We start from the raw sequence: 22,915 nt of genomic DNA on the forward strand, positions 1-22,915 counted from the left end.
GACGAGGCCCTGGCAATCCTGCCGTTTATAGCTCTGACCTTTCTGTGTGCAAACACACAGAGTGAACTTTGCTTTACCTCGGACCATAATGTACCTGCTAATTACCGGCAGGCAGGCTAAGTCTCACGGCCCGTGTGACCAGTGTGGCGAGACCAGAAGGGTGCGTGGGGAAGAGAGGACTCTGCTAGCGGCTGTCTAAAGGGACTCACTGCGTCTCCACAAGCCGTCAACCCCAGGGGCATGGTGCTGAGGTGAGCCGGGCCATGAAGACATCACTGCTGGCCTTGGCTGTGTGGTTACTGCTCTTCCAGCCCGGGAGGACATTCTGGACCTCTCAGTTGAGGAAGAACTGCTATAATGGCAACTACCATATCAGTGTCCTGATGATGAACAATTCGGCCTACAATGAGCCCTTGGAAAACTTGGAGAAGGCTGTGAATGACGGCCTGGTCATAGTGCGCGAGCGCCTGAGTGAAGCCGGTAAGCATGTGGGAACGGAATCCGCCCTTGTCCGTACCACCCTTTGCTAGGCTTCTGGGCAGAGACATTGCAGATTGCCTGATCGCCCAAATTCCTCTACGTTTATCTCAAAATCCCATCCTTTCCTTCCTGTGGAGAAGGGTGAGCTTACGGTCCACCCCACCCTGCTGGAAGAAAAGGGGAATCCCTTGCAGTAGTGACAGACTCCCGCTTAAAACTGGATCTGTTGCCCAGCCTGAGAAAACGCGCTTCCTTCTGTAGCTCTTCAGATGCAAGATGTGGCCTGGACCTGGGGGTCTCAGAGGGTTTCTGGTCAAGAAGGAAGAAACTCACATAGGTATTGAAACTTTCTCTGGACCTTTTGTCCATAGAAAGATTTTTCTCTGGCTGTGTCTTCTTCCTGCCTCCCATGGCTCTCACTATCAGATACGGCCGGGTTAAACGTTTGCAGTCGCGTTAACCGCTGCCTTTCTCAACCTTACCGTTTACTAATAAAAACCAACTTTATAACTTGACATAAAACATGTAAAGAAAAAGCAAGAGCCTACAATAATTTGGCACTGCCTGAACACTCTTGGTGACTTGTCTTGGGGACTGTGTTGATCAGTACGGCACAAGGACGTCTCGCAGCCTCTGTCCCATGCCGTATTGTCCCATGAGTGACTTTTGTAGGGCTACATTGCCATCGCCGTGTGAATGTTCACAAGGGGCCCCTTAGACTAGATACCACCAAAACTATCTAAAACAGTCTCTGGTAGAAAAAAATATCTCATTGTTTTTAGTTTCTTGTGGTTCTTTTTTATAATACTACAAACCTTTTCCTTATACACAGTTTTCTCCATCCCCTGAGACTACATTACCACAAGCAGAATTACTGAGTCAGTACTTACTGAACCAAGTACTTACTTGATACATCCTAATGGTTACTTCGGGTCTTAAAGATGGCATATATTAATTTTCTGTTTAAAATCTCATGGGGTTGAGAGCAACAGTCATATATATAAGAAGTACACTGACTTCTGTGCATATATATTACTTTCCCAGGTGTGTCAACTCTAGATTCAGACACACATGAAAAGGTTTGATCCAGACTGTACTAGAACTGGGAGGCTGTGTAATAACAGGTACAGGTCTGCCGAGGTCTTGTAATAACCTACACATGCGTACTGAGGCAGTGTGGACCAGTGGGAAAGACACTGGGTTTGAAATCTAAGAACTTGGGTTAAGATTCTCTGTGTCACCCTGGCTGTCAGCACCATTTCCATCTCCATCTCTCTGAGACTCCGTTTGTTTCCTGAGTGTCTGTCATGTGCCAGGGAAGTTCTGAAGGGTTTCGGTACACCGTCTCTTCAGTTACGGCAACTCTGGTGGGCATGGGGCCATGGTGGACACTGGTCTCAGTCACTTTACACAAGGTCCATTGAAATGAGATGCAGACACGTCTGCCCGAGTCCTTCTAGTGTATTGTTTAAATGAGATGCAGACCCATGTCTATCTGAGTTCTGCGAGTGTACCATAGTGCCTTGTAATACCCCACCATTAACTGCACTTTTCATTAAGACAAAGCAATGGGATATTATCTGCAGAAAAGATTTCCATTCGGATAGAACTTGGCTCGTATTCCTATTTACCATTGAGGAAGCTGAAACAAGTTGCCTAACTTCCCTGAAGCTCAGTGTCCTCACCTATAAAATCAGGATAAGTGGTAGTCACGGTGTGTGGGTAAAGTGGGGGTTCAATGGGAAAACCTATGGGAGCACTTCCGGCACTGAAACACAAGAGCACTCCGTAAACAGCAGTTGTTTTAGCATCTCTGTGACCCATGCTAATGTCATTAAGAGAACACGTTGCCTGGTGCATCAAATAAATATTGAAGGGTATTGGGTCGCTTCTTGGAATCTGAGGTCACGTAGCCCAAGTCTGAAATTCTGCTCCACCATCTACCAACTGAGTGACATTTTCAGTCGCTCATCTCACGTAAGAGTTATAACGCTGAGGGGGGAAGAATGGGTTTGTAAATAGATGGTTGTATGGAGGTGGAAGAAGAAACAGAGATGCCTAGAAGTTGGCACTTGATAACCCATTCTGTAATATTTTCAAACACACTAAACACAAGAGGAGCAGCTTAGAGACGAAAAAGACACATTGTATTCTAAATACGTGGAGCATGTCATTTGGAAACTAATTTAAAACCCTGTGTGAGGGCTATATTGGGAAATATTGATAATTTAAATTGTGGGTGATATTTCAACATAAGTGACCAGTTTTTTGTTTGTTCTTTTTTTTTTTTTTAGAACTTAGTTAAGCTACATGGATATTGAAGAATTATTAGAAAGGACTGGGGAAAGTGGCAGGACTAGTATGGAAAAGGATTCCTTCAGCCCCAAGGCCTCAGATCCTTGGGGATGTGTGTTCCACGGCTAAACACACAGTCCTTACCCTGTGTGAGGTCTCATGTGATGAGGTCTGTCCCCCAGACCTCACCCAGCATGGAGATGCCACTTCAACTCCATCCTCAAAGCCCTGGGGAGGAAAGTGGGGGTTCCGAGACCACAGTAAGCTCTTCAGCTTTCCACCATGTTCTGAGGCTTGAGCTCTCTGGGGTCGGGCTGTGCTGGGGTAAGGATGGAAAGCATTCCTTGGGAGACGTCTTACTTAAGGCTTCAACTGCTGGAATAAAACACCATGGCCAAGAGCAACTTGGGCAAGAAAGGTTTTATTTCATCTTATACCTTATAGTCCATCATCGAGGGAAATCAGGGTAGGGACCTAGAGATAGGAGCTGATACAGAGGCCATGGAGGGTGCAGCTTACTGGCTTGCTCCCCATGGCTTACTCAGCCTGCTTTCTTACAGAACAGCCACATCTCTGCAGCAACTGTAGGGCAGGGTTACTCCTGTTCTTGGAAGAAGGAGGCCTCAAGTTTTAGGAACACATACTTTTGAATGCTCTGGAAAATTCCTTCTGTTTTGGGCAGTCTTTGCAAGATAATATTATTCCAATGTGTCATGTCGGACAAACCTGGTTTTGATGCACCTTTACATGCAAGGAAACCAAAGTCAGGGAGATTCAAGAATAACGTCACTGGGGTTTCCTGACTTCCAGAGGCCAGTCCACATTTGTCCTGAGTTCTTGTCACTGGAAGCAACATTTCAGAGAAAGAGGTGTTCAAGTGGCTCTGCCAGCTCTTGATTATACTTAAGATGTGGTACCTGGCAATACCTGGGAATTTTACCATTCACGCCTTTGTCTGAACCTAAATATAGGAACTCTTTGTTATCTAAACACCCCAAGCAGGGATGAATACAGGTCCCTTTGACTTCAGGAAATGCTCAATATAAAGAGTGGTGTTCTAAACCGGGCATGGGATACATACATAGAAACCCTGTCTCAAAAACAGCAACAAACCAACAAACAAAAGAGTGACTTTCTAGGCTGTGAGATGGCTCAGCCTGTAAGAGCACTTGCTGTTCTTGCAGAGGATCTGGGTTCAGTTCCCAGCACCCATAGCAGCTCACAACTATCTGAAACATCCTATGCCCTCTCCTAGCCTCTGGGGTTTTCAGTGTCAAAGCCCATACTTCATTATACATCAGCTAATGGGATGATGCTCCCAATACAGTGTTGGCTCAGGCTGTGTTTTCTTGACCTTTTAAAGTCCCTAACTGTTCCTGCACTGACAACTATTCCTATTGGTATGTTTAGTTGCTTGTCACATCTGTTGGGAAATCCCAATAGACAGCTCACACCCAAAATGTATACCTGCTGAGTTTTTGTTTTGTTTTGGTTTTTTTTTTGCATTGTTTGAAAAGAGGTTTTCATGTAGCCCAGGTTGGCCGTGAATCCCAGATCCTTCTGTCTCTGCTTCTCAGCTGTTAGGCTTATGAAGTCTGGCTTCCCACCAAGCTCTCGATTCCTTCTTCACAACCATGCCCTCCCCTTATTTGTCCTTCACTCACCAGGAACGGTGCCCATTGTCCATTTCCTCAGGACAAAAGTATTGAAGACACCTGCACCCTCTTTTTCTCAAGCATTACTCATCATCAATTTCTTACTCTCTACCCTCAAAACGCAACCACTTATTGCCTCCAATTTGCTGTCCCTAGTTTGTTCCAAGCTCGTCTAAGCTGCCAATAGTCTCCTAACAGTCTCCCTGCTTCTTTCTCTGTTTGTTCCCCACAATCTACTCTTCCATCAGACATCCTTTAAAATGGCAATACGATATTATAATTTCTTTACTCAAAAAACCCCAGAACTACCCCATTCTTCAGTGGAATGGACATGCACGCCTGATATGATCGCTCAATACCACTCCATGTCTGTCCTCCCACTCGCTCACTAACAGCAAGCACACGGGCTTCCTTTCTGCTTCTGAGACATGCCAAGGATGCTCCTATCTGTTTGTTTTTCCTCCACCCAGAGACTGTACATTTGCCTGGCTCACATCCCTACATCTCCCAGATCCTGGCACAGGCAGTAGGGCTCCCATCACCATGCCATGGGCAATAGCATCATTCTGTGCCATCTCCTGGACACTATGTAGACCTCAGGGGGCCAGGGTCTGGTTTTGCTCACCGCTGTATCCCGAGCACATAGAAGAGTTCAGGAAACACTGGAGGGATGGAGTGGGCTGGTGGATGGGTGATAATCAGAGCCGAAGGAGGGCTGCACCTCACACGTAGTAGCAGCAACTTGGGAACAGGAAGAACAAGATGAGATCTGGATCTGCTCTTCTAATGCTTTCCAGTCCATGTGCTAATATGAAAAGATGAAGAGACCTATGAACACAATGAAAATGCTCTCAGCCTGGACCATGGTGATTTCTTGACTCTGTACACACTCTACACACATTATCAAATCACACTTTCATCATATTTTCATAATGGATGAGTTCTATGATGGGTAAATGATGCCTCAATAGAATGAGAGAAAGAAAAATTTAGGAAAGGTGGGAGAGAAGGGAAAGATTTAAAAGAAGAAATCAGAATTAGAATATGCTCAGACCTGGTTTTTGGATATTTTGTTGGGCAGGGAGGGTTCTCTAAGGAACAGAACTGACAGAATGAATTAACTTATATCTATATATTGGTAAGGGATTGATTGGAGTGGCTCACAGGCCGTGGTCTGAATAATCCAACAAAGGCTGTCTCCTGACAGAAAGACCATGAATCGAGGATTGTTCAGTCTGTGAGACTGGAGGTCTCAGCAGTCCCAGTCTGGTGCTGGAGTCCCAGGGAGTCCTGGAGAGTGGCTAGCCTTCCGTCTGTGTTAAATCCTGAAGAAGTCGGTTCGCCGCCAGCACAGGAATGGCTCAGCATGGGTGAGCTTGGCAGTGAGAACCAAGGCAGGAGACTAGAAAGGTGCAGGCTGGCTCTCTCGGTGCTTTGTGTGGGCTGCCGCCGGAAGGAGTGGCCCAGATTTAGGGTGGGTCTTCTGACCCCCTGAGATCTGTATTTAGGGTGGGTCTCCCACCTCAAGTCATCCAGCCAAGAGATATCCCTCACAGGTGTGGAGGCTGCTTGGTTTTAGTTAATGTAGTCAAGTTGACTACCAAGATAAGCCGGCACAAATATGGCCCCCGCACCCCTGGTCCGAAATCCATTAGCAACGGCCGTGTCTCACAGCTGGGTACATTGTGGAGCCATAACACTGCTTTCCGATTTTTCCCCTAATTTCTGGTGACAGGACTAAATGTGACGGTGAACGCGACGTTCATGTACTCGGACGGTCTAATCCACAAGTCAGGGGACTGCCGGAGCAGTACCTGTGAAGGCCTTGACCTGCTCAGGGAAATCACAGTACGTACCGTCTGCTCATGGGTAGGTCATGCATTCTAAGTTTGGGGTGATCGCCGTGTAAAATGCAGGCATGTGTACACAAAGCATCTCCTGCCTCAACAGCGTTCCAGCCGCCGTATGATCTGATGCCAGGGTACCCTGACTTTATACCACAGAATTCCCAAGGGATGGGGTTCTCCTGGAACGTACTATGTGTACACTGTGGTATGAAGGGAACTGTTATTTTAACTTAATTTTTAAAGTTTTAAATTTTTTTAATTTCTTTTTTTTATTGATTTTTATTGAGCTCTACATTTTTATCTGCTCCCCTCCATGCCTCGCCCGTCCTCCCTTCAACCCTCCCCCAAGGTCCCCATGCTCTCAATTTAATCAGGAGATCTTGTCTTTTTCTACTTTCTACTTCCCATGTAGATTAGATCTATGTAAGTCGCTCTTCGTGTCCTCATTGTTGTCTAAATTCTCTGGAATTGTGGTTTGTAGGCTGGCTTTCTTTGCTTTATGTTTAAAAACCACCTATGAGTGAGTACATGTGATAATTGTCTTTCTGTGTCTGGGTTACCTCACTCGAAATAATGTTTTCTAGCTCCATTCATTTTCCTGCAAAATTCAGGATGTCATTTTTCCTGCTGTGTAGTACTCCATTGTGTAAATATACCACATTTTCCTTATCCATTCTTCAGTTGAGGGGCATTTAGGTTGTTTCCAGGTTCTAGCTATGACAAGCAAAGCTGATATAAACATAGTTGAGCACATGTCCTTGTGGTACAATTGAGCATCCTTTGGATATATGCCCCAAAGTGGTATTACTGGGTCTTGAGGAAGGTTGTTTCCTAATTTTCTGAGAAATCGCTACACTGACATCCAAAGGGGTTGTACCAGCTTGCATTCCCACCAGCAATGTAGAAGTATTCCCTTTTCCCCACAACCTCTCCAGCATAAGATGTTATCAGTGTTTTTGATTTTGGCCATTTTTACAGGTGTAAGATGGAATGAATCTCAGAGTTGTTTTGATTTGCATTTCTCTGATGACTAAGGATGGTGAACATTTCCTTAAGTGTCTTTCAGCCATTTTAGATTCCTCTGTTGAGAGTTCTCTCTTTAGGTCTGTACTCCATTTTTTTTATTGGATTATGTGTTATTTTGATGACTAATTTCTTGGGTTCTTTGTATATTTTAGAGATTAGACCTCTGTCTGATGTGGAGTTAGTGAAGATCTTTTCCCATTCTGTAGGCTGTCATTTTGTCTTATTGACCATGTCCTTTGCTTTACAGAAGCTTTTCAGTTTGAGGAGGTCCTATTTATTAATTGTTTCTCTCAGGGTCTGTGCTACTGGGGTTATATTTAGGAAGTGGTCTCCAGTGCCAATGCGTTCAAGTGTATTTCTCACTTTCTCTTCTATAAGGTTCAGTGTGGCTGGCTTTATGTTGAGGTCTTTGATCCATTTGGACTTGAGTTTATTGCATGGTGATAGATATGGGTCTATTTTCATTCTTCTACAGGTTGATATCCAGCTATGCCAGCACCACTTCTTAAATATGCTTTCTTTTTTCCCTTGATACTTTTTTTTGCTTCTTTGTAAAAAATCAGGTGTTTGAAGATGTGTGGATTGATATCTGGGTCTTCTATTGGGTTCCATTAGTCCTCCTATCTGTTCTTATGCCAATACCAGGCTATTTTCAGTACTGTAGCTCTGTAGTAGAGTTTGAAGTCAGGAATTGTGATGCCTTCAGAAGTTCTTTTATTGTACAGGATTGTTTTGGCTATCTTGGGTTTTTTGCTTTTCCAAATGAAGTTGAGTACCTTTCTTTCGAGGTCTTTGAAAAATTTTGCTGGGATTTTGATGGGCATTGTGTTGAATCTGTAAAAGTTTTAAAATTTTAGCTCTTTAAAGATTTATTATTTTAGATATATGTTTAAAAATTTTGTTATTGTAGATGACTTTAATTCCCTACTCTAACTAGTAGACATCCTGAGGAGAGGAAAAAACAAACAGCGCCAGGTAGTGGTGGCAACACACCTTTGATCCCAGCACTCAGAAGGCAGAAGTGGGCCGATCTCTGTGAGTTAGAGGCCAGCCTGGTCTACAAAGAAAGTTCCAGGACAGAAACTCTGTCTCACACAAATAAACAAACAGGAAAACTTCACAGTTAAATGATTTAATAGTTTAAATGGGCCTAAGACACATATAAAGAGCATTCAACAGCAATACTGTAGAGTGTCTTCTCAGCAGCCCATGGAATATTCTCTAAAACAGGCAACATCTTAGGTCACAAAGCAAGTCTCAGCAAATACAGGAAACCTAAAAATGGCTTCTTGTGTTCTATTTGAACACAGTGGAATATGACTAGATGCTTACAGCAAGAGAAACCACAGGAAATTGACAGGTGACGGATCAAACAATACGTTACTGCATAACGAATGGGTTATTGAAGACATTAAAAAGAAACTTGTTTAATATCCCTAGAACCAAATGAAAATTAAAAATGCAACCTACCAAACTCTGGGATACAATGAACACATTTCTAGGAGGGAAACTCATAACTGTGAGTCCTTACATTAGAATGCCAGCTAGATGACACAAAACACCTAGTGACATATCTCAGCGCCCTTGAAACATAGGAGCAAGGAGTAGACAAGAGTAACTAAGATCAGAACTCACATTAATTAAACAGAAATGGGAAAAATATAGGAATCTATTAAACAAAAAGTTAATTCTTTGAAAAGGCAAAACAACCAACAAAGTCTTACCCAAACTAGCTGAAAGAGAGCTAAACCAAGTTAATAAAATCAGAGGTAAATAGAGACATCACAACACATACCAAAGAAACTCAGAAAGATGTAGGACGTACCTGGAAAATTAGTTTCATGAATTGGAAAATCTAGAAGCTTTAGGTAAATTTCTAGATGTTTATGACCTACAAAGTGAGACAAAGATGAGATAAACAATTTAAACAGATCTGTAAGCCATGGAATTGAAGCAATAGTTTTGGGTTTTTGTTTGGTTGGTTGGTTGGTTTTTGTTTTAATAATCTAACCAAAAGGAGTCTAGGCCCAGATGGATTCAATGCAGGAAAATCTAGCAGACCATGAAAGAGATAGTATCGACCTTCCTCAAATCATTCCATAAAACACAAAGGGAGTAACACTTGCAAGCTCCGTTTATGGAGCCAGTTCTGATACCAAAACTAGATAAGAATTTAAAAAAACAAAAAAAGCAACACAGCTCAGTCTTCCCAACAAACACACAGATTCAACAAAGAAACAAACAAAAAACTCTGTAAACCAAATTCAAGAAGGCAGCAGAGGACTGAGGAAATGGCTCAGAAGTAAAGTCTTGTCTGTAAGCATGAGGAGACCTGAATCTGGTTCCCTAGAACAGCCAGGCATGATGGTGTGTGCCTGTAATTCTAACACTGGAGAGGTAGAGACAGGGGGATCCCTGTGGCTTGCTCGAGAGACAGCCTACAAGAACTAATAAACTCCAGGTTTAGTGAAAAATCATCACCTCACAAAATAAAGTTGAGACAGACTGAGGAAAGTATCCAGTAAGAATTTCAGATCTCTACGTGTGCATGCAGTAGTTGGTGTGCACAAGAACACACACACACACACACACACACACACAGATTCATCAGAGAGATCATTCACAATGATCAAGCTACCTTCATTCTAGACGTACATGGGCTAGTTTAATAATAAGTCACTAGATAATAAAAAAAAGTCAATAAACACAACACATCACATTCAAGGTCAGAAATCATATTACCATTTCAACAGCTGCCTTTGAAAAAAATCCAACATCCATTCATGATAAAGGCACTGAAGATATTACGAGTGGAGGGGATCTATCTCAACACAATCAAATATATATGTGACAAACATATATGCCATATATAATAAACATACAGTTGACATCATAATAAATGAAGAAAAAACATTTCCACAAAGATGAGAAAAAAGAGGCAAAGGCGTCCACTTTTTCCACTCTTGTTGCTAAAATATTATCAGTCTCAGCTACAGGAAAATGACAAGAGAAGGAAGTGAACCTGATACTAATACGAAAGGAAGAAGTCAAGTATTCTTTTTGTAAATGGGAAGAGAGCACCCCCAAGGCTCTACCAGGAAGCTCTCAGGGCTGCTGAACACCTTCAGTAAAAGTGTTAGGACACAACATTAGCATAAACCCAAGAGCCTTATTATAAACTGCAGAAATCAGGAAAATGCAATTGTGAAAATCACAAATGCACAATTGCCTGGGGCATACGCCTTGGAATAAAGTAAGTGAAAAGCCTCTACCACGTTAAACTTAAAGCCCTGAAGAATGTTGAAAAGGACACCGGAAAGCCTCAAGTGTTCAAGGATCGAAAGAGTTAATTTTGCAAAAATGTCTCTTCTTTTTTTAATTTTGGTTTTTTGAGACAGAATTTCTCTGTGTAACAGGTCTGACTGTCCTGGAATTCACTCTGTAGACCCGGCTGGCCTCAAATTGCCTGCCTTTGCCTTCCGAGTGCTGGGATTAAAGGTGTGTGTCACCACTGCCCAGCTTCCTCATGACTTCTTAGTAAAGACTGAAGACTGGTTACTCCTGGGTGGTTAATGTCTTGTAGAGAGTTACTTCTAGTCCAGCCAGCATTTCACTAACCCAGCTATGTATCTAGACATTGGCTCATCCGTCTGTCTTCTCATCTATCCACCCACCCACCCATCCACCGCCCAGAAAAATGTCTCTTTTATTAAAAAAAAATTACATATTTAATACAATCCGCATCAAAAGTACAATGGCATTCTTCACACCAATAAGGGGGAGAAAACTGAAGTTTTATATGGAAGCACAAAGAGCCCAGATAATCGAAGTGACTAGAAAGAATAACACTGGACTTGTCACCATATCTGATTTAAGTTATCCTACAGAGTCACTAAGGAAGACAGCATGGTACTGACACAGAAACAGACACACGGGTCAATGGGATGACACAGAAGACCCAGATGTAAAGCCACATAGCCGTGGTTACCTGACTTTAAAGATGGAAAAACTACATATTGGAGAAAAGATAAAGACAGCCTCTTCAACAGACAGTGCTGGGGAAACTGGAAATCCACCTGCGGATAAATGAAACTAGATTCCTGTCTCTCACCTGACACAAAAATCAACTCTAAATAGACCCAAAACCTGTCTGTAAAACTGGAAACTCTGAAACCGTTAGTGGGAAAAGTAAAGAAAACACTCCAAGATTTTAATATAAGCAAGGACTTCTTGAGCAGGGTACCAGTTATTCAAGAATTAAGACTAACATCCAACAAACGGAAATTCACAAAATTAAAAGGAAATTAAAGTTCACAAAATTGTACAGGAATTGAAAGAATCAATCAGGTAAAGAGGCAATCTTTAGAATAAGAGAAAATTATTGCTAACTAAAATTTTACAAATGATTAATAGCTGACACACACAAAGAACTAAAAATAATAAATACCAAAAAGTTGCAACTCTAACAATTAATGGATTAATAAAATGAACAGACACTCAAAAGAGATGAAATACAAATACTCAATAAACTCACCCACACCCATTTTTTTCTCCCTTGGATTTCCTTATCCCTACGTTAGAATTTACCCAGCTTCCCAAGATTAAGAGTAAATATGATATCCATGTAGTGGATGTGGTATACCCATCCCGACATCCATGATATGATCCATCAGGTCAATGTGAATCTTCTAGAACCATGGTCCCACAATCTGTAATCTTTGGTAGCCCCTCCTCCTCTTTCTTCGTCTTCTTCTTCTTCTTCTTCTTCTTCTTCTTCTTCTTCTTCTTCTTCTTCTTCTTCTTCTTCTTCTTCTTCCTCCTCCTCCTCCTCCTCCTCCTCCTCCTCCTCCTCCTCCTCTTTCTCCTCCTCCTCTTTCTCCTCCTCCTCCTCCTCCTCTTCTTTGAAACAGGGTTTCTTTTTTTCCTTTTCTGTGTAACGGCCCTAGCTGTCCTGGCACTGGGATTAAAGGTGTGTGCCACCATCGCCTGGTAGAAGCCCTTTACAAGATGCCTTGCACACCCACGTGGTTTTAGAGAGCTTGTAATTCTCTTGAGTTCTTTAAACCTGTTTAGAGTTAGCAATGGGGAGGAGGAGTAGGCAAGACTCTCCCCCCTCCCATCCCCATCATTTGAGCAGCGCCTCCCTGCTCCTCATACACTCTCGGGGATCTCATTTCTCACAGTGTCTCTGCCCACCTCTTTTCCCTCTGTTGGCCGCTTAGGTTTCTTTTAGGGCTCAGTAATTTTCTTTTTCTCCCACAGAGAGAACATAACATGGGCTGTGTCCTCATGGGACCCTCCTGCACATATTCCACCTTCCAGATGTAGTAAGTACTTTTGAGTGTTAAATGATTAAACAAACAACCGTGTTGTCAAGGTAACATAAAGAGGCATGTTGGGCCCTTGTATTTTGCCATCTCTCTGTCTTTGCTGTTTCCCTTCAGGGTGTGATGATTACAGTAGCTGCTAGGTGCAGTCATTCACATTTGAGTGTGAGAGAGAACAAGCTGTGAGTGAGAACTCCATCAGGAAAAAAGAAAGTCAGCAGCCTTGAACACTTGAGCTTAGCGAGGGAAATTCCCCCACAAGTAATGGCAGAGGCAGAGGAGAGAGAGACAGAGGAGGGGGAGTCCTAGAACTCTGTCTTGTCGTTAGTTTGCAGATGTGGGGAAACAACCAGCTGCTTATTTCCTATGCTTATTTGAGATGAATAGTGAAGGAGAACCCCAAACAGTTGGGGTTTGCTCCCAGACCCCGGATTAGGCACAAACCACACCAACACCCATTTTCACAGAGAGCTCCTGTATTCAGCAGGGAAGAAAAGTTACAGTGACTGCTTTCTGACTCGGGCAGCAAACAGCAGTAAATGGTCGTGCAGGGGGCATTTTAAGAGGAGAGGAAGGGAAGTCTGTATTAGAAGGGGCTAGGATGTGGTGGTAAAGAAGACAGGAGACAGGGAGAAGGGGAAGGAGATGAGGGAAAGGGGGCAGGGGTATTTGTCCCAGAGGGACAAGGGACTGCCTCTGGATAGAGGGGAGACAGATGTGGCCCTGAGAGTTTAGTAAATCAGCCAGGAAGCCAGGCTGAGGCCTGTACAGGTTGAGTTACTGACTGAGAAGAGAACTTGGTATGTTTGAAGATACAACAGTAAGAGGTTGAGCAAGGACAGGAAGGCCTTAAGCTCCCCAGCTGACGCCCCTGCTCAGAGGCAGAGCCAAAAAGCAGGCACTGCAAGGAAGAAAAGGCATAGCTATGCTTCCCGTTGCCAATTATGTTGGCTCTTCAGGTTTGCCTTCTGTTACAACAATAAACTCCATGACCAAAGGCAACTTGGGAGGGAAAGGATTTGTTTCAGCTCACAGTACGTAATGGAGAGAAGCCAGGATAGGAACCCGGAGGCAGGAGCTGATGCAGCGGCCATAGAGCGATGCTGTTTGCTGACTTGCTCCCTGTAGCTTGCTTGGCCTGCTTTCTTATAGAATCCAGGACTCATAGAATTCAGTGGTGATACTGCCCACATTGGCCAAGGCCCTGCCACATCAACCATCAGTCAAGAAAATGCCTACAGATTTGCCTGGAGTCCAACCCAATGGAGGCAATTCCTCAGTTGTCCCCTCTTCTTGGATGATTCTAGCTTGTGTCAGTTGACAAATAAAAGAACCTAGGTACCAGAAGAGCCAAGGGTTTTTAACTTGTAGTTCTCACTCCTCCCCCGCCAAAGCACACAGTTCTCAGCCCAGACAGCATGAGAAGTCATTCAGAAATGGAGCAAAGTGGTCAAGCCATGAGGTCATTTTGTTCTAAACACAGAACATGACTGGTCATTGTAGTTTTAAAGTCACCTCGGTGAGAGGATTACCCATACACTTGTTTTCCTGACCCTACTTCATCCTTCCCACATCTGCACGCATGGGAAAATGGAGGAGCGGGGTGGGGGTGGGGGCGCTTCTCTAAGCTATTGGAGCTAACCTTGGCATTGGTTCCCCTCTCACCTTTGACACAGCCTTGACACACAACTGAGCTACCCCATGATTTCAGCCGGAAGTTTCGGATTGTCCTGTGACTATAAGGAAACCCTGACCAGGGTGCTGCCTCCAGCCAGGAAGCTGATGTACTTCTTGGTTGATTTCTGGAAAGTCAACGATGCGCCATTCAAAACCTTCCCCTGGAACTCTTCGTATGTCTACAAGAATGGTTCGGAGCCTGAAGACTGCTTCTGGTAAGGAAGGCTGGTAATGAGTGCACGCCATGAAGGAATGCCACCTCTTATCTGGGACAGTGTTGGGACGGACACCAGTCCACTTTCTTACTCATCAAAGGGGCAAGAAGAGGATGCTCAGCACTGACTGCATGTGGGGCACTCGGTTTGAAAGTGAATTCTTGTCCGTCCTAATGATTCCCCGGGGTAAATCCTCTAAAGACAAATACATATGATCTTGTTTATAGATAATAAAAATGAAAGCTAGAAGTCAAGGTTTCCACATTACTGTGGAATATAAATTTAAAAAATGTTCATTCTGCCTAAACCAAGAAACAGAAATGATGTCTTTCCATTTTCTTAGAGGGAAAAAAGGACAGGAGGATGCAGGAAAAATGGGTCCTTTTAAAAATCCTAAGTCTGGGTTCGAAAGACGGTTCAGTGTGTTAAGGTGCTTGCTGCCAAACACGACCTGACTTGGATCCATAGGACTCACTCGGTGGAAGGAGAGAACCATTTCTTGCAAGTTGTCATATGATTGCCACACATGTGCTGAGACGCATGCATGTATGTTCACACATGCACGCAAACCACGTAACATAATAAAACATAACTTTAAGAATCATAAGGCCATGCAACTCTGGAAAGTGGTGGAAGTAGTGTGTTTGTCATGTCTGGCTGTGGTGACCCAGGATGCTAGCTGGTTCTACCCTCTCTCTCGACAGAGGACTTGCGTGGAGGTTTAAGATAGGGTGTCACCAGGCTCGCGCATCTGGGAACCCATGGCAATCAGCCCCAGGAGCTCACCCTAGAAACCTTAGTGTGAAACTGGAATACATAAGCATCCAATTCATGCCAGAACAGACATCAGAGGTTCCTAGAGGGCTTGAACCTTCTTGCCATAGCAGGAGGAAAGCAGTACAAGGAACCCCTCCAATGTCTACAATGTGTTCATGTGTATCAAGAGTCCCTAAAATGCCTCCCATGTTCTCTGCCTCCATTAGCTAGCCACAGCCAAAGGAAAGGTATCATGGAATGCACTGTCTACTCACGGAAGAACTGGGTGTGAGATAAAGATGCCAACACAGAAACAAACAAATAATGAGAGTAAAGGTGGGATGGCCATAAACAAAGCCAATTCTCAGCTCCTCTCCCTCCTGCTCCAGGTACCTTAATGCTCTGGAGGCTAGCGTGTCCTATTTTTCTGGGATGCTCAGCTTCAAGGATGTCTTGAGACGCAGTGAACAGTTCCAGGAAATCTTAATCGGCCGTAACAGGAAGAGCAATGGTAAGATTGAGCACAGCCTTCCTCAAGGCTGTCACCTCCTTCTGAGTCCTTCAGGCTAGTCTGTCTCTGTAGAACTGGCTTCACTGCCTGCCTACAAGTTGTGTATTTGAAAACAGCCTCATCGTATTGTGACTTCTGCTGACTGACACCTAACTCTCTGAGAGTGGAGGGGCATTTAGGTTGTTTCCAAGTCCTAGTTATGACAAACAAAGCTGCTATGAACATAATCGAGCACATGTCCTCGAGGCACAATTGAGCATCCTTTCACTATATACCCAAAAGTGGTATTACTGGGTCTTGAGGAAGGTTGTTTCCTAATTTTTTGAGAAATCGCTACACTGACATCCAAAGGGGCTGTACCAGCTTGCATTCCTACCAGCAATGCAGGGGTGTTCCCTTTTCCACACAACCTCTCCAGCATAAGATGTCATCAGTGTTTTTGATCTTGGCCATTCTTACAGGTGTAAGATGGAATCCCAGAATTGTTTTGATTTGCATTTCTCTGATGACTAAGGATGTTGAACATTTCCTTAAGTATCTTTCATCCATTTTAGATTCCTCTGTTGAGAGTTCTCTGTTTAGGTCTGTACTCCATTTTTTATTGGATTATTTGTTCTTTTGATGACCAATTTCTTGAGTTCTTTGTATAATTTGGAGATCAGACATCTGTCTGATGTGGGTTAGTGAAGATCTTTTCCCATTCTGTAGGCTGTCATTTTGTCTTGTTGACCATGTCCTTTGCTTTACAGAAGCTTTTCAGTTTCAAGAGGTCCCGTTTATTAATTGTTTCTCTCAGTGTCTGTGCTACTGGGGTGATATTTAAGAAGTGGTCTCCTGTGCCAACGCATTCAAGTGTACTTCCCACGTTCTCTTCTTTAAAGTTCAGTGCGGCTGGCTTTAGGTTGAAGTCTTTGATTCATTTGGACTTGAATTTTGTGCATGACAATATATATGGATCTATTTTCATTCTTCTACATGTTGATATCCAGTTATGCCAGAACCATTTGTTAAATATGTTTTCTTTTATCCATTTGATATTTTTTGCTTCTTTGTCAAAAATCAGGTGTTCTAAGGTGTGTGGATTAATATCTGGGTCTTCGATTCAGTTCCATTAGTCCTCCTGATTGTTTTTATGCCAATATCAGGCTGTTTTCAGGACTGTAGCTCTGTAGTAGAGTTTGAAGTCAGGGATTGTGATGCCTTCAGAAGTTCTTTTATTGTACAGGATTGTTTTGGCTATCCTGGGTTTTTGCTTTTCCATATGAAGTTGGGTATCATTCTTTCTAGGTCTGTGAAGAATTTTGCTGGGATTTTGATGGGTATTGCATTGAATCTGTAGATTGCTTTTGGTAAGACTGCCCTTTTTACTATGTTAATTCTACCTACCCAAGAGCATGGGAGACCTTTCCACTTTCTGGTGTCTTCTTCAATTTCTTTCTTCAAAGATTTAAAGTTCTTGTCATCCAAGTCTTCCACTTGTTTGGTCAGAGTTACTCTGAAATATTTTATGCTATTTGTGGCTATTGTGAAGGGTGTTGATTCTGTGGTTTCTTCCCCCAGCCCTTTTATCATCTGTGTACAAGAGGGCTATTGATTTTTTTTTTAGTTAATCTTGTATCCTGCTACATTACTGAAAGTGTTTATGAGTTGTAGAAGTTCCTTGGTAGAATTTTTGCGTGCCCCTGATCTTTAGGATCATGAATGTTTTTATGCCCCACTCCCCAACCCCCAGATCTTGGTCAGTTAATAAAATAACAAATTCTTGTGATAGCAGCCAATGATTATTTTCACGATGTCAATCACCTACCAAGTGAGGGGTCTTCCCTTACAGGAAATTAACGCAATTTGTTCTTTTCTTCTGATGTGCTCTTGCTTGGGAAGGCACCCAGCTCTGTTTTAGAAACTCACAGTCAAAACGCACCAGCTAACTGCATATCCTTGGCTCTTGTTAAACTGCTTGCTTGCTTACCCCTGAACTGCCGACCAGGAGGTAGTTTTCTGTGTTCTCTGCCTTTAAAAACTTCCTATAATACGCATTGAGCTGCTCTGGGGGAAGGGTTTCTCTCCAGGCAGTCTCTTGAAGCAGACTCTCGGTTCAAACATTGGTCGTGCTGAGTAGTCTTTGGGTCTTTACCCTGTAACAAAGCCAACATTTTACTGGATTTGTGTCTGCACCAGCTGTAGTCTAGTAACTGTTACACTGCCCCTCAGTTAGATTCACAAGCAAGCAAAGACGATCAGTCTCACTTCCTCATTTTTCTGGTCCCAATCTCACCAATGAGCTAAAGATTAGGTGTGAAAGGCCAGTGGATAAAAGCCTTCTCACCAAACTATGAAGTGATCTGCTACACCTTGTAGGGCTGCCCCTTCTTAAGGACCTCAGAAGTAAAGAACGACTTGCAGTGACTTCCTATAAGGATGGCAGCTCACTGACATCATTCAAATAATCATTTGCTGCCATGAGCAAGGATTTGCTATTTTAAGAACATATCTATTTTAATTTATTATTTTAAGATCTGGCGGGGGAAGGGGAAAGTTGGGGAGAACATAAAACTGGGGGCATGGCTGGGGGAGCATAAAACCATCCATGATCCTAAAGAGTTTGCAGTTCACTTGGGTGGCGGAGCATACAAGAAGATCTAACAAAAGCCTGTGTGCTGGTGCTTACTTTTCTTTAATCCCAGGATTTCAGAGACAGTGTGAGGCCAGCCTGGTCTATGAGAAAATTCCAGGACAGCCATGGCTGCATAGTGAGACCCTATCTCTAAACAGCGAAAATCCAAGGAAGTGTCCGCTCTAGCTCTTTGCACACCTAAACCACATGTTCAGGCAGTAGCTAGGTTAGCGGTAGAGGCTTGGAGTAATTCTGTCCTTCCAATGGCTAAGATGGGTTCTGAGTTAAGGAACTACAGGCACGGACCAAAGACGGTTGCTTGTGGATACTATAAGCTGCTCTCACATGGCCTTTTTCTTTATATTTTTCCAACATAAATGTAAAATATGGGCCACTCATTGATGAAAATAGCCTGGGAACTCACCGCACCCTGAATGATAGAATACACCCCACAGCAGGGCTCACAAATGTGAGTTCTACTACGAGCTTTCTCTCTTCTTCCAACCCTTAACCCCTTTGGTACTGGCCTCTGTTTTAAAGACTCAACACAGTTTTATTCTGATTCTGTATCTAGATGCAAAAGGGGGCTGGAGAGATTTGGGGAACCGGGGTTAATCTTTCAAAAGGTAATGTGAGAGACAGGTGTGGTATCTCATGCCTACAATCCTAGCACTCAGAAGCTGAGGCAGGAGGATCTCTGTGAATTAGAAGCCAGCCTGGACTGTTGCGTAGTGAGCTCGAGTCTGGAATATACAGTGAGATTCTGTCTCAAAAAGAAAGGGGGGAGGGAGGGAAGGAGAGAGAAATATAACAGTATCAACAGATAGCGTGAACATGCTGAGTCCAGGCTCAGGGATCTACCTGCTCCTGGTTGATGTGCACGTGGCTTCTCACTCCGTCTCCATTTCCACTTCCAGTGATTGTTATGTGTGGCACGCCAGAAAGCTTCTATAGCGTGAAGGCTGACATCAAAGTGGCCGAAGACACTGTTGTTATTCTGGTAGACCTGTTCAGGTTGGTATGATGACAATCCGGGAAAACCTCCTCCCCTAAGAAGGGTAGCATAACAATGGCCACAGCACATTCTCCTCTCCGCTGTGATAGGCAGCTTCTATGATGACGACATTTGAACTAAAGCCCCATTCCTTTCTCAGTACACCTCATGTATACCTGATCATCCGTGATCTTAAGCAAAAATGTATTCATTGACACCTGCCTTACATCTGCAGCCCCAGGCCGCTCATCTGTGAGGTCCACTCAGTACCCAGAACCCTGATTCCCGGGCTGATCGTAAGATCTTTGCTCAGTAAACAATCCAACAACCAGACACTCAACAATGGTTTCCCTGAGGATGTAGCCCTCACTGCTTTGCTTTAGTTGCTAATGGTCATCAGCCTCAGGTTATTTTTCAGCAGCCATCTTTAGAGAGACTGAAGTTGCAGTCAGCTGGATCTGATTTATACAATTATTCTTTGTCCTTCATGGCACAGTTACTCAGGGCTGGCCCTTTTCTCAGACATGGGGCAGAGAAAAGCATGAGTGTGTGTGTGTGTGTGTGTGTGTGTGTGTGAGAGAGAGAGAGAGAGAGAGAGAGAGAGAGAGAGAGAGAGAGAGAGAGAGCGCCACTATATAGCAAACCGTACCAAAGCAATACTCCAGTTACGCTCAGGGGGGTAGCCACTGGTGCACTGTGCCCCTTGTCCCATAAGCACATCACACAGCTCCCATATCTACCCAGATAATTAATCATTACCTGCGCACCCTCCTCTGAAAGCCACATTCTGCTGTGGCTCTCCCGTGCTTGCAAGTTATCACTAGCTACTGAACATACTTTTCCCAGCATGAGAGGGAAGGGCGTACTGGAAGTGCGGGCCTGATTGACAGTTAAATGTTCACGGAAATCAACAGCCCATCTAGCTCTCTAGCTGCCGACAGGCAGGGATGAGAGCGGTGTTATCAGCATTGTGCTCCCACCCTCCTGCCGATTTCAACAGCTGATTTGCTCTGGGGAGGGAGCCATCGGCGTGGCCGGTTTGGGATGATTTCATTTTCCACCAACTGCACTGGCTTTCCTTGTGACGCAGGTCCAAGGGACAGATGGGTAAGTTTAAAGAACGACGTGAGATTCAAAACTAAGCCTAACGCTCTCAATGTCTAACCCTGATGTGGGATTCTGTTGGGTGCTTGTTAGCATTTTGGGATTAAGCTGCACGGTGGAATGGCACTGAGGATGTCTGTTTTAGGGTAAGAGAGCAATGTTAGCAGAGCACTGATGCGGTTGTCAGCACAGCACAGACTGAGCATCAGATGAGGTCATCCTAATTACAGCAGCTCAGTTGTCACCCTGTTTGTATGCTAAAGCACCCACATGGTCAGCAAGCACAGAAACCCTAGGGCTTTCAGAGCGATCTCAGACTGCAGCATGCCAAGCATTGTCTCTGAGTTGGTAATAGGTGCTCTATGTGCTGATCAGTCCTATCTCCAGATGTTTACAGCCACAGCAAAAGAGATCTATCCCCAACAAGTTAGAGGGCATGAGCTGACAGCTGGGGCTGTCCTCGGACCTCCACAGGGGCGCCACAAAGGTGTCAGCATTCACACACGCAAATGCACACACATACACACACACACACAAACACACACAGGAGTATTATGTATACACACACACTGTACATACCTCCCCCATCCCCAACACACGCACACACCCAGAGGCTTGCCGTGTCTAGCAGTTCTGTGTCATCACCTGCCATCTTCCGATCGGTCCTGAGCATATGGTAGCCTTCTGCGTTACTCTGCATTGTGGGGAGTAATCCCATATCCCATGTCGCATAGCCCAACACTTCCAACTTGTTTTGCACACTTAAATGAAAGAACTTTTTCCAGCAGAGATCAAGGGAGTTAGGCCTCCTTAAGAGCAAATGCAAACATTCCCTCAATGTGCCCGTATGCTGGGCTCCTTTCCATCTTCAGTTAATAATGAGAGCGACCTAAGTTCCGCTGTCGACTTTAGCAGGTGGAGAAGGGAATTAGAACTGGGGAAAGTGGAAAACTAACGGGGGAAGTGGAAAGATTTCCTGATGGCTCAACTTAAACAGCAACAACCGCGATTTTCAAAGCTTACACTGTAGTTTGCCTGAGTTGTAACGTGCCCATCCGTATTGGGATGCTAATTTGACGAGGACCCTGTGTTTTTACTGTAGTAACCATTACTTTGAGAATGACACTGTGGCTCCTGAGTATATGGACAATGTCCTCGTGTTGACACTGCCTCCTCAGAACTCCCCCTCAAGCACCTCTTTCTCCAAACAGTTCTCACAGGTGAGTTAGTTGTGTGTGTATGTTTATGTAAGCATTCCTTAAAGATAGCGCAGGGTAAGGTAGTTAAGTTAGTCTCTTATTTGAGTCCAGATTCTTATATTTGCAAGTAATTTTTTGTATGTATGTATATGTGCTTTATGTGTTCATTGTACAGGTGTGTGTATGTGTACATGCGTGAGGAAGACAAGGTGAATATTGTCTTCCTCTGTTGATCGCTATTTTCTTTATTTTTTTATTTGTGTGTATGTGAGGGGGGTGCCAAGTGGGTGAGAGTCTTGCCGAGGTCAGAAGAAGGCATCAAATCCCTTGGAGCTGGAGTTATAGGCAGGTGTGAGCTGCTAGTGAACGTAGGTCCTCTGTAAGAACAGCAAGTGCTCTTAACTGCTAGACCTTATAGCTCACTGATGCAGCTGAACGAGCTGACCAAAGTGCTCCAGGAATTCACCTGATCCGATCCCTGCACTGGTCCCAAAGCCCACCCACCAAGTGCTGGGATCCAGGAGTGTACCATGACACCTAGCCCTTACATGGATGCTGCAGATCTGAACTCAGGAGCTCATGTTTGTTACTGAATGAGCCATCTTCTCAGGCCCTACAAGTACTTTTGCTAATTCCACTTGGATCTGTAGATGCCACGGACTCCTGCTATGTACAGAGCTTTTGCATGTACAGCATCCCACCAAACCTCATCCTGCAGGTCACTGTGTGAGACTCTAGACCGTGAGAGCAGCGGACATTTCCACAGCATTGGAGAGCAAGTCCCCATATGGGGATACAGGAAGAGGAAGCCTGGCTACTGAGAGTCAGTCTCACACTTAGGAGAGGTAGAAATTAAACAGCATAAAGTAGCTAAAGAGGTACCAGAAAGTTCTCTCCATCCTAAAGCAATGCTCTCCTGTTGCTGATACCCAAATAGGTGCTCCTAGGTGAAGACATGACAGTGGCGTCCATGGTAATGAAGTTGACCATTGTCCAGAGGTGTGCCAGGAGAAGCTAACATATACCAATTGTTTCAGGGTCCTATCTGGTTTGGCACTTGTCCCAGAAAAGGGCCTCCACTTCCCGTTAAATCATAGTCACCCCTTTAATCCCAGCACTCGGGAGGCAGAGGCAGGCGGATCTCTGTGAGTTCGAGGCCAGCCTGGTCTACAAGAGCTAGCTCCAGGACAGGAACCAAAAGCTACAGAGAAACCC

The 22,915-nt window shown here is 44.1% G+C and overlaps 1 protein-coding gene across 1 annotated transcript in view; it reads left to right on the forward strand.

The window, feature by feature from the left end:
* The first annotated feature begins 263 nt into the window (after positions 1-263).
* Positions 264-22,915, forward strand: part of Gucy2c (guanylate cyclase 2C) — a 75,537-nt gene continuing 52,885 nt past the window's right edge. The window contains exons 1-7 of the mRNA XM_057782159.1: positions 264-480; positions 6,166-6,278; positions 12,566-12,630; positions 14,307-14,522; positions 15,668-15,789; positions 19,321-19,417; positions 21,604-21,721. Of these exons, the coding sequence (XP_057638142.1) occupies positions 264-480; positions 6,166-6,278; positions 12,566-12,630; positions 14,307-14,522; positions 15,668-15,789; positions 19,321-19,417; positions 21,604-21,721 (948 nt within the window). The remainder of the gene's footprint in view (positions 481-6,165; positions 6,279-12,565; positions 12,631-14,306; positions 14,523-15,667; positions 15,790-19,320; positions 19,418-21,603; positions 21,722-22,915) is intronic.

The sequence above is a fragment of the Chionomys nivalis genome, chromosome 1 (assembly GCF_950005125.1).
Source record: "Chionomys nivalis chromosome 1, mChiNiv1.1, whole genome shotgun sequence".
NCBI lineage: Eukaryota > Metazoa > Chordata > Mammalia > Rodentia > Cricetidae > Chionomys > Chionomys nivalis.